Source organism: Psammomys obesus, unplaced genomic scaffold, assembly GCF_907164565.1.
Source record: "Psammomys obesus unplaced genomic scaffold, mPsaObe1.curated_primary_1811, whole genome shotgun sequence".
NCBI classification, from domain to species: Eukaryota; Metazoa; Chordata; class Mammalia; order Rodentia; family Muridae; genus Psammomys; species Psammomys obesus.
In genome coordinates, this window is record NW_026596109.1 from 12717029 (window position 1) to 12735605 (window position 18577).

General features: G+C 40.7%; 1 protein-coding gene across 9 annotated transcripts in view; it reads right to left on the reverse strand.

Annotated features, from left to right (window-relative positions):
* Elavl4 (ELAV like RNA binding protein 4) overlaps positions 1–18577 on the reverse strand; it is a 144943-nt gene that overhangs the window by 77751 nt on the left and 48615 nt on the right. For 3 of the 9 annotated variants that reach the window (XM_055628991.1, XM_055628988.1, XM_055628984.1), the window contains exon 1: positions 6322–6464. The exons of 1 other annotated variant lie outside the window; for it this stretch is intronic. In XM_055628991.1, the coding sequence (XP_055484966.1) occupies positions 6322–6369 (48 nt within the window). In that variant the 5' untranslated portion in view covers positions 6370–6464. Of the gene's footprint in view, positions 1–1975; positions 2373–2735; positions 2999–5220; positions 5242–5858; positions 5957–6321; positions 6465–18577 lie in introns of those variants that run through there. 5 more of the 9 variants (XM_055628989.1, XM_055628992.1, XM_055628990.1 and 2 more) reach the window with 5 other exon arrangements.

Here is an 18577-nt window from a genome sequence, read left to right on the forward strand (position 1 = left end):
ATCCGATTATGTATCTCTAGTGTCTCCAGGATAAAACCACAACTGGTGACTATTTCAGGCTTTGCCAATGCTACTCCTATTCACTCAAGTACTCTCTCTGTTAGCCCTTCTTGGTACCCACCATCCCTGGGAAAACGACACTACTTAGACAAACACCAGAGTGAGATAAGGGAGAGAGAGATGCCTGCCATCCAGCAAGCATGAGTCCCATCACACGTCCAGTCCAGAGACATTTAAAAAAGATCACCTTTTCACTCAGTTTATGCCAACACCAGACCCAAGATCAGGTGCATCCACAAGGGGAAGGCGTGGAAGTATTCTGTGGCTAGAGGAAGGGGCAGTCTAGGAAAGGGCCCTTCAGTTCTGTTCTAAAGACATTTATACTCGGGATGTGAAATGAGAGATACAATGAACTCCTCGAAACTACAATACCAGCATTTACTGTAGTAAAAATGCTGCTATCACCTAACACAAAAATCATAGCCTAGCATGGATCTAATCTACTTATATTTTTGCTATGAATATTTGCTGTAAATTTTGGAGAAATCAATTGCAGAACCTATCAGCGGTGGGAATTCACTATTATGCTTCCATCAACTTCATTCCATATAATTTACATTTTTTTTTTCAAATGGTCTCACAAGATTCCTTGCAAATTTTTTGCATGTATAATTTCACAGCAGGAAAAGGGGGAAGGAGATGGAGGGAGGGAGAGAGGGAGAGACAGAGAGAGAGAAAGAGAGAGAGGAAAGGAGGAAGGGAAAGAAAGAGAGAGACCCTATTCTCCCTTCCCCCTCTTCCTTTTTTAAACAAACAAACAAAAAGAGGAGAGACTGAACAGATGCTTAAAAATAGATCTCAAAAAATCACTGTAAGCCAGAGTTAGAAATGTAATTAACACCTATTTATGAAGAATAATTAAAGTTGGGGTAGCCACAAAGAACAGCAGAGATAATCGCGGTCCTGTCCCCCTCCTCCCTTTTTACACTGTTTGCAGTGTGTTCTCATGATAGCCACCTGCTCCCTGCTCGGCTTCTCCTCTGTTCGTTTCCCCGGCAACCTTTCATTGGGTTTTCCTCCCAGCTATCGCTTTCAGTTGGGCTGCTCGGTCTAATCTTATTTGTTTTACACCCATCAAAACAAGCAGCCAGACAAAGGCAATCCTCTAAGAATGGGAAAGAGACCACAGCTTTGTTATACCAACTATGCAGAGTGAAAAGTCCTCCCCAGGCTTCTCCAGTTTAAAAAAAATATGAATTTAGAGCTCTTCCCACTACTCAGCCTCAAATCCCCCGAAAGCTATTGCTGGTGGAAATTCAAAGTCAAAGTGGGCACTCGTGGCATCTATTTGTGCCATTTTGTGCCATATCTTTAGGGTCAACACCAGGAGACAGGAGCAGCACTCAAGGAGTTTCCCTGTTTCCTTTTCCAGAAAAAGACGATGCTAAAAATAGATTTACTACTTCGGCAGAAAGGTTTTCCACTTCCCATCCACATCTCAAAGTCCTGTTTCACAATTGCATCTGCTGGTACTGAATCTCACCCCCTCCACCCCTCATTCCCAGCCTTCCCCATCACTCCTAGCATGAGCCTGAAAAAGAAATGTGCCTTTAACTTTAACAGTCGTGTAATTCGGCTGAAGGCTCACACAGGCGGTGGACACGCCAGCCAGCAGTGACAGTGACATTGTGATTGTCAAAAAAAGACACCAACCTTGCTTATCTAAAATGTGTTTGATGGAAAAGGCAGTATATGCCTTGTGTGCATGCAATGCCATTATACTTGGAGGCAGATTCTGAATTTCAGAAAAAGAAATACACACAGATACACGCACACTCACACACACATCAGAGCAGTATTTTACGATACAGTCCACCATCCTTACACACACACACACACACACATACACACACACACACACACACACACACACACTCTGCTGGAACCTCCAAGCTGCCTTCCTCTTTCCACTTACCATCTTCAAGCCATTCCACTCCATCTGTGTTCAGAAGATGGACCCTCACACAGTGTGTCAAAAGCAGAAAGGAGCGTTATGTAAAAGCTGACATTCCCTTCTTACAGATCTGCTGCCCAGAGAAGGAAGCAACAACTCAACACGCCAGGAACTGCTACACATACAAGCCGCCTCCTCTTTTTATGAGGTCATGACAGGAAACTCTTTGAAATACAAGATGCAGCGTTTACTGGAGCCCAAATAAATCACTCTCTTTGCCGTTTTGACTGCGCAGTCCCCCGAAACACAACTGCCCATCTCAGCGTTCAGCACCCAGGCGCTGCCTCCGGAGATTCACATTTCCAGCACACAAATGGAGAGCTTCCTAACCCTGCTGCATCTACCCATGTCCCAGAAAACCCCGGCATGTAGACAAACCTCTCCTCTCTCACAAAAAGCAACCCCCTTCCACCCCCTCACAATGGTCTCAAGTAATAGAATCTCTTTCAACAAACCAGCAATTACTCCAGCCCATCCCCACCCTCCGCTTTTATGTGGAAGGGAAAACTGACAATGACCTGTTAAAAATGACAATCTCTCTCCCCACTGCTTTTCAATAAAAGGACCTACCCGCACGCTACACAAAAGATAGAGTAAACGTAGGAACCAAACAGCAGCCGAGAACTAAACTCTAGTGCAAGCATTAAGACTGGCCAAGGTGTAGATGCTTGTTCTCCCTTCAGCAACACGAACAACAGATTATAGATCTAGTCATACCTACCATAACCATTCTTATTGGCAAATATTGGGTCTCGCAGCGCTTCGACTCTTCTCTTAGAATTTGCAAAGCTTTCAGAATATACTTAAAAATGACTACTGTTGTTATGTATATATATATATTTAAGATCCACAGAACGCAGTGTGGATGACTGTAAAGTAAATCAATTATTGGGAGGGGGTGGGGTGGAAAAGAAAGGGGGAAAAAGAGAGAGAGAGAGAAAGAAAGGCGCAGTGAGCTGAAACCCCTGATTCTAGGATGTAGATAAGAACAACTGAACAGAGCCTTGCTGAAATTGGCTCGAAGCTTCCCCTTTTTACATCCATTTATGGGACCATCTGTCAGCTGAAGCCACACTCTCATTGGCTGGGGAAACGAAGGGAGGCGTTGCAACATCAGGTGCTATTTAAATTAGCTACTGCCAGATTGACGATGTTAATGATCCGGTGACCTCTACAACAACAGAGACCAGATTTCTGAACTGCTTCTTGTGTCTGGTAATTAAAGCCCGGCTGAAGCAACAACAGCCATACTTGTATTTTTTTACCTTTTACCTCTTTCCAGCTCAAAAAGTACTGTCACAACTGCAGGTCATTGGAGGACTGCAAACCTCCACAGTGGGGGAGTGTCCTCCCTTTCTGGGTCCTGGGGGATATAGGAGCCCCAGCCCTTCCAAAGAGGGCTTTTACAGTGGAGAATATTTTCAACCACCTTATCTTTCTTGACAGTTGCTTTCTAGCGAAATGCATATTTAATGATCTGCCTCTAGGCTTAAAGATACAACAAAAGCACTTTAATGTGCTAATAATTCTACATTTTAACTTTATTATTTCCCAGTATTGCTGGTTTTCTGTAAATGGTGCTTCTTTTTGCCGCTAACATGACCAGCATTTCAAAAGCATGCAAGTTTGGGATTAAGCTTGCTGGCTGGGTGAATTGGATTCACATACCTTTGCCTCAAAAAAAAAACTATTTCTTAATAGTTAAGAAAGAAAGAAAGAAAGAAAAGAAGTGAGGAAAAAAAGCTGAAGGGAAGAGGCAGGTAGCTGTCAGCCTTATACCTTTCTGATTTCATATGAGCTTTCCAAAACTGAGAATGATGAACGATTTATTTAAATGAGTTTAATTTTTTATTTAGATAAGGGCATGCTCCAAATTAAAAAAAAAATAGACTAAAACATACTTCCTGTAGCTTTCTTTGCTTCAGTGGAGACAGAACATGACTCTGAAATAAAATGGCCTCTCACTTGTCTCATTCAACTGAACAGGAGACTTTGCCTCTCTCCTCGCTTCTTCCCCTGACCCCGGAGCTCTTTTTTTTTTTTTTTTTTTTTTTATTGTTTATTTTTTTTTTTTCTTTTTTCTTTTTTTCTCTTTCTTTATTTTTATTAATTACAGTTTATTCACTTTGTATCCCCCCTGCACCTCCCTCTCTCCTCCCCTCCCAATCCCACACTCTCTCTTCCCCACCCGTGTCCCTCTCCCAGTCCACTGATAGGGGAGGTCCTCTTCCCCTTCCCTCTGATCCTAGTCTATCAGGTCTCATCAGGACCCCTGACCTCTTAAAAGACATACAAGGAGACATCTAGGAAGTGTGTGGCGGTGTGTATAGACTTGCTGCTTAAGTGGCACGCTTCCTAGCCTTGGTATCACCACCTAGCTGGTGAAACCACATGCAGGTTTTGTTTGGGCCTGGGTTTCTAAGTGGCTGACCTGAGTCCCTTATGCCTCATACTTACAGAGAAGGGTAACACCCTTATGTATTCAATTCACAGTTTAAAAAACTTCTTTTTCAATAAATGTATAGAGGTAACAAATACTCAACATGGTTTTTATTTAGGTGTTTGCCTGAAGTTGACAGTAGACTAGAAAGGATGGAACTACAGGTCGAGCTATGCCATGTTTCTGGGCTTCGGAGTCTAAGAGTAATTGAGTTTGTGAAAAATTGCTAGAAAAGAAAAAAAAAACGGCTACATTTTAAACGGTCAAAATGATTCTCTTCAAAACATTACTTCGTGAACATATGCAATAAACATACATATACACACTCGATGAAAACACAGATAAACCATGAAACAATGTGTTGGGCACATTATATAAAGCCTTTCGCTCAAATATAAACAAATTCGGCTATTAGAAACGAAGGTGCATGAAGTCGAGGAACAGAAGCGTGAAGCTCTCGGGCCTTTCAGGTAGGACAGCAGTGAATGAGGTAAACTTTAAAATGTTCTGAGCACCTGCACGGTGAGTTCTGGGAGCCACACAGGAGCTGTAGTACTTTCTGCACTGTGCTCTAAGGATGGATTCCCAGCTTCGGTGCTCCAAACAGCTTGATGTAATATATAGGACAGGTCTACATGTCCTAAATTGACAGCCAAAAACCCTCTTGAGTGTGATCTCACCAATATCAAAACATTGGGAAGAGTATATTGACGTAATGCTGATAATCATGCAAATAAAAACAGCTCTCTTGGAACAAAATATTTACCTGACATTTCTGTGCAGATCATAAAAGGTGAAATTTCTAGCACCTCATTTTTCCTCATCCATACTAATCTCAGTACACTCATTGAGCCTTAAAATAACATTAGGTATATTAAAAAACAAACAAACAAACAAACAAACAAACAATCTGGCCACGTTTCCAAAATAGTAACTGCACATGACACCATAAACAATCACCTGGTCTTGCTAGGCTAAAAAAAATCCATGCGCTTTGTATATTGATCATTTCTGCAAAAACCTCCACACGAAAGTCCTTCAAAGAAATCCTCAAACAAATGCACAAATGTCCTCAGAGGCCTTTTCTCTAAAGACAAAGGCAGAATCCCATTGTTGGGAAAAGTCAACCTTATTATCGCATTTCCAATAGTACCATTCATCTTTCAGCCGGAGGGGCTGACCGCTACATCAGTGGCGTGGCATTTGTAAAGCAACAGATTCTCAATATATTATCTTAAGAATCAGGCAGGCGAGTCTCCCAGTCATGCATGATTTTTTTTTTTTCTTTTTCCTGCTCCAATCCACCACCACAGAAAGAAACTTGTCTCACTTAAGCAGTTAAGGCAACCTAAAAAACAGTATCCCAGCGCTGTGGGGCTGGCTGCGCCGCTGTGTCCCTCTTACCATAAATGAGCAGTTGACTCATTAACAACAATTTCCCTTAAAAAGAAGTGATCTCTTATCAGTGAGCCCCTCGCCACCATGCACACATCCCAAAGGCTGCAGATATCTCAGCACCGGCCGCCGGCAGCCAGCTTTCCCACACAGAGTCCAGATGGACCGTACCAGAAGCCAATTCAGCGTTAATAACTACCTACTCCGCGCAGTGGAGAAGCCTTACGTGGCACAACGGGCTAGGAAACAGGAAAAAAAAATAGACAACCAAATTCTCCAAAAGCACGGAAAGCAAGGAACAGGAAAGGAAGCATGAATTATATTTCCTAGACTTCTACGGAGGGAGAAGGGGAGGGGAAAAAAAGGAAAGGAAAAAGAAGAAGAAGAAAGAACCCTTCATAAACACAGGGGGAAATGAAGGGGGGTGGGGGTAAAAACAGATGCTGCCCGGAAAAAAGTGACAAAATATTACCTCATTATTTAATAAAGCAGCATTAAGCGTCCTGCTGATTTCAAACATCTTGCCACAGATTTTGTTTTAAGAGAAACAGATAGAATCCTTTGCAAAGCACTCCGTCTGCAAAGGGTTCTTCAATTTTCTTGCGCACCACGGAACAGTCAATATATTATTTCCCCAGAGTTCGCACATTAAAACCTCTAGTCAGTGAGCTGAATTTTCCCCTTATCTCACACACAGTAGCTTCCTGTTATATGCAAGAGCAGCCTGCCCCAAACATGGCTGGTGTTTAAAGTACTCTTTAAAGTAACAGTTCACTGTATAGCCACCAGGTGGGTAGAGTACACAGATTGAAATGAAGCATCTTAAAAGGTGTGTGTGTGTGTGTGTGTGTGTGTGTGTGTGTGTGTGTGTGTGTGTAACACCAGCATCCCAACAGGCAAGATTGTCTCTTACTGTATTATGTCTAAGTAAATAAATTTTTTTCCTCTTGACTTAATGCAAGGAGACAAAACAGAGCAAAACAAAATACTGCTAACCAGTTCTAATAAGAACTTGAAGAGTGAAACACAAAAAAGACTTGTTTCATTCTGCAAATGATGAATGAGAAAAATATAATTAACTCTGAGAAAGGGAGAACTTTAAAAAACTCCGTGAAAATAGTCACACAGGATGAGCACTGGATTTCGATGTGTGTATGGTATGTGGATAAAATACAAATAATTGGAGACAGAGCTAAAGGTGTAACTTTTCTTCTGATGTTATTTGACATGTGACAAAAGCAAAGGGCAAAAGCAAAATTAGGCATGTCTTCTAACTAACACAATCGTCTCTCCAGTTATAAACAACCACAGGCTCCAACCAGACATGTGTCTCTTCCCGGAGCTGCTCTTTTCCCTCAAGATCTGCCTTGAAGAGGAACATTTTTTGCTGGACATGATTTTGGAGGTATACCTAACTGGCGTCTCCTTTGTATTACTCTGTTCCAATTAATCTGATCTTCTGCCAAGAATAAAGAGAATGCCCCAAACTGAAACCTCCAAGAGAGGGAGAAGGGGGTAGCGCAAGGATGTGGGCCGTGTTGATGCATGGCCACATCTTAAGGATCTTTTGCTAATAACAAAACAGGCGTGTGCCACTTTCCCCACGTGTCTAAATCAGAAACCAACCAACACACACACACACGAACACACGAACACACAAACACATACCTGGTGTTTTTGTTTTTCTTGGCTGGACAATATTAAAGCTCTGAACTTCCACATCTCTGGAGATACAAATGCCAATTCTAGTATTTTTCCAGCCCGTCCAGGAAGCATTTAGCTATACAAGACAGCAACGGCCGGTCTCCTTTATCTTTAAGTCAAGTGTGCAACATTTAATAGCACTTAACCTCCTCGCATACATTAAGTTTCAAGTGACAATTTTTAGCTGGGGAGTGAGAAGGAGGAGTTGCTCTCATCAAATTCTGGTTGTATAAAATAAGCTAATTTGTACACTCACCATATGTCTTAAACACTAATTAAAAAATGTCACTTTCTTCAAACATTAAAATGTAATCAGCCTAGTAAATAAAATATTCTCGAGTTTCCTTGCCTTGGTGATAATTTAAAGAGTGTTTATCTCAAGGTAACCTTTCTAACTTGATTACCAAGGAAGACTTTAGATTTGAAAAAGGAAAAAAGGGAATGATAGGGGTCAGGGCATTGGGGCATGGAAAAGAGAAACTACCACTGTATGCAGCTTCACAAAGGAAAAAAGAGGAAGGGCTGGGGAGCAGCCTTAAAGACCCATAGTCTTGTTACCCTAAGGCAAATCCAGCCAATCAATACCACCCATTGACGCTCTACCATCTGCCATGCTACCGAGAGCTGTGGCTAAACAGACCTGTTCCATATGACTGTGGCCAGCTCATTTTCAGTGCATTAGGGCAATTCCAGAGTGTTCACGTACAAGACACAAAACTCCAAGTCGGTCTGCTCTCTCCTCACCAGTCCCGTGATCACGGCTGCGAACCTGGCCTCTGGCTGTCCGCATCACCGCTTCTTGCTCCTCAATTGTATTAGCAAAATGGAGAGGCAAGGTAGAATGCATGCACGCACATAAACACACACACACACACACACACACACACACACACATACACACACTTGCTGCTTCTTCTTCACTGTCATGCAGAAATCCGGAATTCCATGAGCACTGAGCACTGCCCTAATATGATTATGGCACACCATTCAGATGGCACCACCAGTGACTATGACCTGACATTTTCCTGTGGTTGTTTCTTTTCATCCTTTCCCCCTTTCAAAAAAAAAAAAAAAATATATATATATATATATATATATAAACTGTTGATGTTTCTTTCTTTCCAGAAAATATAATTAGTCTTCCCAGACAATGAGATACTATATTTGAAAGTTTTGATAAAATCTAAAGCTTAATTTTTCTTTGTTGAATCACGGTTGGATTTGTCTCCCCCTTTTTTCCCCCTGTGGAGACATTAAATCAGTTTTATTGGAAAGTGGACACGTATCGCTGAGGAAAGAAAGATGCGCTGGGCTGACACAGAGTCTGCACGAGGATTAGAAATTCACCGTGGAATGTTCTCTCAAAGATATGTGAGCGGACATGGCATACATGTTTGATGTCTTTCTCCAACCTAAGCAGTAGATTGACCACAGTCTGTGGGGGAGTGCTGCTGTGTAGGCATACATGACAAGTAGATGTCTGGTCTACCTCAACTGCTGAGCGTTCACCTGTAAGGTGAACTGAGCAGAGCAGACCCACACTCTATTGTCCACTCTCCTAAGCTCGAGCGGCTTCTGAATGGAGGCTTCTTTCCAGAGTCACGCTACATTTGCCTTCTCAGATTTGCCTTGGACTACACTCCTCAAGAAATAGTATAACTTTTTGGAAGAGAAATGGAGACAGTGAGAAGATTGCTTTATAGGTCATAATTTAGGTGTAGCAGCAGTCTCGACTTTTCTCTGACTTTTCTTCCTCACAGAACATGACAATTCTGTAGGGTTAGTGTGAAAACACGAGGATTTCGGAAGATCTTTGCATTAAGGGATCTAAGGCCCTTTTTGTATTAGTTCAAAAGAGAGCTACTAAAAAGAAAATAAAAACAAAGCACCAGAAACCTTGTCTAAATTTAAGTAAAAAAATTAAGCACACCAAGAGATGAAATATGGAGTGGCTATTATACTCTTGAAGGATAGAATGTTTAAGTTGCTTAATTCAGTTCTGAAAATAATTCAGTGTGTTATTAAAAACTTCTAGGCTCTTTTATAATTCTTCAGTTGCTAATAATGAAATAAATGTGTTATAAAAGGCAAAGAAGTTTCCAGTTTAGAAAAAAGAGTGAGGAAGGAGATAAAAGGAAAGAGAGGAGGATAAAACATCCAGTCTTGTACCAGAAGTCTGGGGTACGCTAAACCAGGTGGTCGGCACCGGACATGCACAACACTACAGAACATCACAGCACACAGAAATGTATCTTCCTTATTTAAAAGTAAGATCTTTCCTCCTCTCTATCACAGAACAATACACTTAGTTAAAAAAAACCCACAACTCTTTGAATGACTGAGAAATATGGACACAGCCAAGAAGAGAGAGGAAAGGGAGGGCAGAAGGCATGCTTAATTTTCTCAATTGAAAAGACCAACAGATTTGTTCATAATGTGCTTTTAGCCAGGTGAGGGTTCCAGATGTCTCATTTAAACTATCATGATTAGGCTATAGACCGGGAAAGGCAGAGATACAAAGGATTAAAGCTGGAAGGCAAAAATTCCTAAAGGCCAAATGGCAGAATTCCCAAGTCCACCTCTTTTTCCTTCTCTATGTCTAGAAGAGCTCAATGATCACTGGTTGAATGAACTTTTGTGTTCTCATTTGTGGACAGCACACATGTATATAGAACGCGCGAGGAGCAGCAGTCACATACATACTATCCCAAAACCCAATTCATTCAACACAACCAGGGCTCTCTGAACAGTTCCCTGGGGTAAAAAGATACTCTAAGCCTCATTACTCTTCGCTTCCTCACCTGTAAAACAAATGCAATCCTTTTCTTAAAGTTTGTTGCCAGTGTTAAGAGAAATACAAGCTTGGTGGAAACAGTATCCTATCTTTTATCCTATATCCCGTTTTTTTTTATTACAATATAATGAATCCAAGGAATGAATAAATTAGTAATAGCTTCAAGGGAAAAATCTCATTGAAGAATATGTGATATAAAGACTCTTCAGACAATTGGAGAATAACAGCACAATAATAACTAACAAAGGTTTGAATGGACTCTTCAGCTCTAATGAAAAATACCCGCTATAGACAAACATTTACTTAGCCCTGTGGGTAAAGTTTAGTACTAAATTCTTAATGTGACATCCAAAAATAATTACAAATTGCAGTCCCCACCTTCAAGGAACTTGCAATTCAACTGGGGAAGAACTTTCATTTGCATGTGTGATTCCTAGCAGTATAGGGAAAAATGTGAAAAAATATTTCAAGCTGGAGAAATTACATCTGGGGATAAGTTTTAAAGAATGATATATGTTGGCCAGTAAAGTTAGAATATTTTGTTTCCGAACAAAAGCAGTGGGAGAGAGTCAGAAAATGATGTTAACAGACAGACCATTCTAGCTATATTCCTTCCAAGGAATCCTCTGGATCCAGTCTAACTGCTCCTATTTTTAAGTTATACACAGAGGACCATTCTGTGATGAGGAATGCGAGAACCTTTATTTGGTAAGCACTATTACAAAAGTGTAATTAAAAATCCTGGAGTGTCAACTATGTGTCAAACAATGCATAAAGTGCTTTGTCTGCTAGAAATGTCAATCTCACAATAGTGAGCCTTCCAATGAAAAAAAATTATCAGGCCATTTAAATTGTTTTCTTAGGATCATATGACCATTAAGAAACAAATTTAGGTTTCATATATACTATGTGCTTCCAACTCAGTCCACAAGGTTTTACTATAACATAGACATAGTACTTCCTATTTAAAAATGTAAGTTTGATGACCCTGAGATTTCACCTTACATCCATCACAATGGCTAAGATCAAAAACTCAAGTGACAACACATGCTGGAGAGGTTGTGGAGAAAGGGAACCCTCCTCCACTGCTGGTGGGAATGTAAACTTGTACAACCATTTGGAAATCAATCAGGCGCTTCCTCAGACAATTAGGAATAGCGCTTCCTCAAGATCCAGGTATACCACTCCTAGGCATATATCCAAAAGATGCTCAAGTACACAAAAGGATATTTGCTCAACCATGTTTGTAGCAGCTTTATTTATAATAGCCAGAACCTGGAAACAACCCAGATGTCCATCAACGGAGGAATGGATACAGGAATTGTGGTACATCTACACAATAGAATATTACTCAGCAATAAATAACAAGGAAATCATGAAATTTGCAGGCAAATGGTGGGATCTGGAAAGGATCATCCTGAGTGAGCTATTCCAGAAGCATCAAGACACACACAGTATATACTCACTCATAAAGACATATAATATAGGATAAACCTACTAAAATCTGTACACCTAAAGAAACTAATCAAGAAGGAGGACTTTGGCTAAAATGCTCAAACCCCATTCAGAAAGGCAAAGAGGATGGACATCAGAAGAAGGAGAAAACAGCGAACAAGTCAGGAGTCTGCCACAGAGGGTCTCTGAAGGGCTCTGCCTTGCAGACTATCAATGTAGATGCTGAGACTTATGGCCAACCTTTGGGCAGAGTGCAGGGAATCTTAGGAAAGAAGTGGGAAATAGTAAAATCTGGAGAGAACAGGAGCTCCACAAGGAGAGCAACAGAACCAAAAAACCTGGGCACAGGGGTCTTTTCTGAGACTGATACTCCAACCATGCATGGAGATAACCTAGAACCCCTGCACAGATGTAGCCCATGGCAGTTCAGTGTACAAGCAGGTTTCATAGTAATGGGAAGAGGGACTGCCTCTGACATAAACTGATTGGCCTGCTTTTTGATCACCTCCCCCTGAGGGGGAGCAGCCTTATCAGGCCACAGAGGAAGACAATGGAGCCACTCCTGATGAGACCTGATAGACTAGGATCAGAAGGAAGGAGAGGAAGACCTCCTCCATCAGTGGTCTTGGGGAGGAACATGCGTGGAGAAGGGGGAGGGAAGGAGGGTTTGGGTGGGGAAGAGGAAGGGAGCTACAGGGAGGATACAAAATAAATAAAGTATAATTAATAAAAATATGTAAGTTTGAATAAATTTAAATATTATCCTCTGTATTATTTCACACTTAAAAACTAACATAAAGAGTAATGTTTTTGATATCTCCTGACTTGAATATCACTAACGAACGAACGACTAGCACAAACCAAAATACCCACGCCTAAGGCTTGGACTGCAATTTCTATGTCCTGCCACCAGGTGATGATAGACCCTGACCTATAAAAAAATTAAGAGAGCCACAGCTGTTCTCTTGTGTGCATGCTTTCTGGTCACGGGAAGTAGATCAGAAAGTGCCCGTTCTTCGGATGTTTACTAAAACCTGAAGGCATTTATCATTCAAAATATTTTATAAATGTACTTATAAAAATCCACTGTGAACATAATCCCAAGCTTTGATAACATTCCCACAAGTCTATTGCAGACTGTATTCAGTGAATTACAGCCCACTATTATTTCTACGCTCTACTGTGAGGCTGCATGGTAGAAATTGTATGTTATTTCCTTATAACCCCAGCACATAGAAAATCAGTACTTGGGATAAGGTGGCCACTCAATGGAAGAACACACATTATTCATTCCGAATATTTTAGACAAACTTATAAACAAAATGCTCAGGGCACAATTGTTACACTTTATGTAGCAATGCATAGTTATCTGTATTGTCTTTCTCTTCTTGTTGAGTTATTTAAAAAAAACAAAAACAAGACAAACACCTTGGCTGAGGTTGGCCACCAGCAGGTATATTAGATCAGCAAGCCACTGCCGCTTCCCTTTCCATGGGCAGACACTCCCCTAGCATCTTAGTGGAGGATATTCTAGTTTCGCGGAACCCTGCCATGCTTAGTGGCCTAGCTCACCTGCACAGCTTTCATTCATACAAAGATGTGGTTCCTTTTTCTCCATGAGAGGTAAGGAAAGGTGAGAAAAAACAGAGAGACATGCTAGACAACCATCAGAAAGAGGCAACTCTCCACTTGACCCTTCATACTTTTCCTCCCTAGATGACTCTGAAGCTGGGGGGAATGGTTTTACTATTTCTAAGCAGAAGGGTAAAGTTGCACATTAGTGCTGAGTAGCTCATTTGCCTTAGCAACCCCTTAGCAACAGCAGCTTCAAGTTCAAAATACCTCCTTGAAAATAATCACATCTTTAATGAAGATGAGTATTTTTTATGTAAGGCATTTGGGCAGAAGTTTTAACATTACAATTCTCACAAGCATTGTTTGCTGAAAAATTCTACTACCTATAAGCCTTCCTTCATGAGATCTTATAGGTAACCAAAATAATGCTGGCATCCTACAAACACCCAGTCCTATTAAAAGCCCTGGTCCTACTTTGAAATTATTATTTTTTTAATTTAAGTTCTTTAAAATAATTTATTCACTTTACATTCTATTTGTAGGCCCCTCCCTTGTCTCCTCCTGGTACCACCCTCCCTCTCCCTTACTCCCTAATCCCCTCCTCTAGTCTTCAGAAATGGGGAGCTCTCCTCCTCTATCATCTGACCCCTCCCTATCAGGTCTCATCAGGACTGCCTGAATCCTCTTCCTCTGTGGCAAGGAACCCCCACCAGAGGGAAGTGATCAAAGAGCTGGCAACAGAGTCCATGTCAGAGACAGCCCCTGCTCCCCTTACTAGGGAACCCACATGGAGACTGAGCTGCCTATTGGCTACATCTGAGCAAGGGGTCTAGGTACTCTCTATGCATGGTCCTGGGTTGGTGCATCGGTCTCAGCAGACCCCCAAAGGGCTCAGATTTGTTGGTTCTGTTGGTCTCCTTGTGGAGCTCCTGTCTGCTCTGGGTCCTTCCATTCCCCCAGTCTTTCCTATGACTCCGTGAGCTCCGCCCAAAGTTTAGCTGTGAGTCTTAGCATCTGCTTTGATCCTCTGCTGGGTGGATTCTTTCAGAGGACTTTTTTTTCTTTAACCACTCTGATTACTAAAATAAAATAAAATAAAATAAAATAAAATAAAATAAAATAAAATAAAATAAAATAAAATAAAATAAAATAAAATCACCATTAGCTTTGAGTTCCTACAGAAATCATGGTTATATATAATTTTTTAAAATTATTTTTAAAGTGATATTTAAAAAATATATTCTTTTAAAATGTCTATATCAGACATCACTACTTAGCTATTCACCATGACACCTTTCCTGAAAAGAGCAAATAGCTAAACTCACAGTGTTTAAAACCTACATTAGGATTTTACAGTGCTACATGGAACCTAAGGTTCTGTGCGCAATAAAGATAAAACATAAAAACACACCGACTTAGCTCCAAATTAGGACTTACAGGTTTCATTATTTGTTACTTACCTTGTCCACTTTATTACACATAAAATGGAGTATCGGGAGATCAAATGCCCATCACACTTGACTGTCTGTAGATTGCCAGTGAAGTGAGAATGCTTTCAAAGAGTATTCCTAGCCTTCAAAAAATCCTGGAAATCCAAATGTGTATCACACAAGTTACGAGCAGCGTTAAATTTTCCAATTTGTTCAAGACTTTTGAAACTCTTAAGGTTTCATTACTTAGACAAAGTGCAAACGCCGATTTGAAATTTGTTTGTTATTGTCTGCTAGTGTCTGGGTACCTGGAGGCAGAAAGAAACACAACACACACGAGCACAGCAACCTCAGTGGGCCTCTTCATTTTTGAAAGTATCTTATTAAATTGGATCACGGAACCTATGTGTGCCAGTTCCAAGACCCTGGGTGCTGAAAGATGGATTCTTCTGCCACATGTCTCATGAGGTGTTAGTAGATATCCGGTTGATCTCTCTACCCAACATAAACCTCATGCATTTCCATGGGTAGAAATTACTCTAGACATTTCTAGAGTAATGGCCTTTACCCACAGTAGCTGCTCAACGTAGCTTCATGAAAATTAGAAGTTAACTCAATTTATTTGTGTGTGCATGTTGGTGAGTGTACTCCGTGTGTGCATGTGTGTACATATGCATGTATGTCCTCTTAGTCATGTGGCATGCACACTGGGGATAGAGGGACAAGCATAGGTGTTGGGTTTTGCCTTCCACCTTGTCTAAGATAAGGTTTCTTTGTTTTGTTTTGTTATTTCTTCTGTGTACCGTGAGTTCCTCAGGATTCTTTTGACTCCACCTCCCATTTTACCTTAGATTTTCTGGGATTTCAAGCATGTGCTTTATGTGAGTTTGGGGGATTTGAACTCAGTTCCTTACGCTTGGACATCAAGCTCTTTTACTTACTGAGCCATCTTCTAAGCCTTTAAACTCAGATTTTCAACTTACTTCACAGTGCAAGAATGTTGCATAAAGAGGGAAAAAGCTTTTGATGAAGATTTAAAATCTTCCTCTAACAAAGAGCCAGGTTCCTATTGTGTTATTCTGATATCCATTCTGATTACTGGATTTTTTAAATTGTTTTTCTGTTTTTTGAGAGAGGGTTTCTCTGTGTAGCCTTTGCTGTCTGTCCTGGACTTACTTTCTAGACCAGGCTGGTCTGGTCTGTTCACAGAGATCTGCTTGCCTCTGCCTCCCAGAGTGCTGAGATTACAGGTGTGTGCCACTGTGTCCAGCTGTAAATTTTTAAATAAAATGTAGAACTGCAATTGTTTGCTTAAAATCATTGAAACCATCCATTCTTAGAAGTGAGGACCAGGACTTTGACCAAGAACATAGATATTCTATCCACCTCATGGATGAAACTTACTTAAACTGGAACAATAATAATTGTTATGACAGCGTAAAAAAGAATCTAAGTAAATTACATATTACAGCGTGTGACACACTGAGATGTACCCAATCATCTGAGATATTTTAAAAAGATTTATTTTCTTTTGTTTAATGTATGTGTGTATGTACACCTGTGTGGGGGTTCATGTGGAGACCTGAGGAGGCTGTTAAATTCCTGTGGCTGAACTTACAGACTGACTGACATGGGTGGTGGCAAGTGATCTTGTCTCCTAAAAGGGCAGCGAGTGATCTTAACTGCTGAGTCATTTTTTTTTTCTAGCCCACTGAGTATTTTGGTATCAGGTTAAAACACATGAAATTATTTTTTATAGCGCCAATATTGTCAGTTTTGTACAGTTTGCCTAGGTTCTGTTTACTCTCCTGTCTTCAAATCCTCTTAAGAGCTTCATTTGTCAGGTCAAGTCTGACATTCAAGACTCTTTCCAATGTGGCTCTCATTTAAGTCTTACGGCTCTATGGGGACATGGCTTTCCACACACAGTTCTAGACACGGCAATCTATTTCCCCTGTAACACAGGGCTCTTTTGCTCCAGGCCCCTGTTTTTTTTGGTTCTTCTATTTGGAATCCCTTCTCTTCCTGGGAAATCATATTTCTCCTTCAAAGCTTCAACCTCACTAAGAAAAATTAACCTTTCCACTATCTGAGCTCTGCTCGGGCTCATTCTTCCTGCTCCACAGACTTCATGCTGGAACACTACACACTCACTGGCAGGCCTGTTTCTCCCACCTGCTTTCCAGATGCTCAAGGGCAAGAACTAATTTTGTTTGTCTTTGTCTCCCTCTAATTAAGCACAGTGGCTTCCATAGTTGGTACTTGGTAAGTATTTGCTAAAGTACCATTAATACACTCCCACAACAGGCTAAGACTTGACCTTTCTTAGAATACATGAAAATAGATGCATTCCAAAGATAACTTAAACTCACCCTTCCACAGGAATCTATTTCTCATAAAATTCAACTTAGATAAAATTAGGGAGGTGTCTTTTCTACTGTGAAGTAGAAGCTTTTCTCTGAGACAATTCCATTTCTCTGAGCCGAAGCTGAAGCTGAAGCCGAAGCTGTTGGATTTTAACAGAGATAGTGTGGTGTTGACGAAGGTGGGGGCACTCTCTGTGCAACCTTATCGAGTGTATGTAACATGGAGGATCTGCTCACAGATCTGTGTTTCCATAGCTGGAAATGTGCTTAACTACAGACAATTCTTAACTAAGACAGTGCTTAACCAAGGCAATCCCACTAGTCCTTTGTTCTGTTTTTTTTTTTTTTAATTTTGTTTTTGTTTTTTTTGAGACAAGGTTTCTCTGTGTAGCCTTGGCTGTCCTGGACTCACTTTGTAGACCAGGCTGGCCTTAAACTCACATAGGTCTGCCTGCCTCTGCCTCCCAGCGTGCTGGGACTATAGGTGTGCACCATTGTGCCTGGCTTGTTCCAGAGGTCTTGAATAGTGAAGAAAAAAAAAAAAAACAAACGTTGATTTGTAGTGTGAGAATTCTTCAGTGACCCATATTTTCATGGCCTATGCAATCCAACCAGAACTTTGAAAAAAACTCTAGGAGATGCAAGTACTTCAGACAGTTAATGGTATCTTTAAATACATGGTATGAAACTATTACATAGTTGTACATGTGTATGTATATACACAAACACATATCCACCATGTCTTTTACATAAATATATGATTTAGGTAAAAAGGAGAGTGCATAGCTCCACTGCAGGAGTGATTACCTTTTTATAAATGTAGAATATTTATTTTCAATTTATTTTTACGAGAGTGCTTTTTCCCTCCCAAAGAAAATTTTATAAAAATTCCCAATATAAAAATAAATCAAATACTGCTGTTCTCTCAGGGGAATAGTAAGGCTTACTCACTTAATGTGGGTCAGCAGACTCAGAGTTCCTCGGGTACCCTGATTAACTTAGCGATAAGGGGAGAAGCCAACCTGGTTCATTCTAGGTAACACGGTGTGGGCCAGTGGGTGAACTGAGAGCCAGGAGGCAGTTTGGTGAGACCGGAATTTCAGGAAGGTCATTGTGGCCATTAGACAAGAGTCCATCAGAACTGGAGGTTCAGAGTATGCAGGTGACAACGGTTCAAGACAGGAGCAAGACAAGGGATCACTTTCCAGCTTTTCTTTGAGCATTTATGAAACTTGGATTATCAATCTTCCGTATTATCAGTCTCTACTGTTCATTGTATCTTGTGTTTCTTTAAGTGAAGAAGGGTTGGGAGGTAGATTGTCAAAGTTGAAATAGTTTAGATAGATGGATAGATGATAGATAGATAGATAGATAGATAGATAGATAGATAGATAGATAGATAGA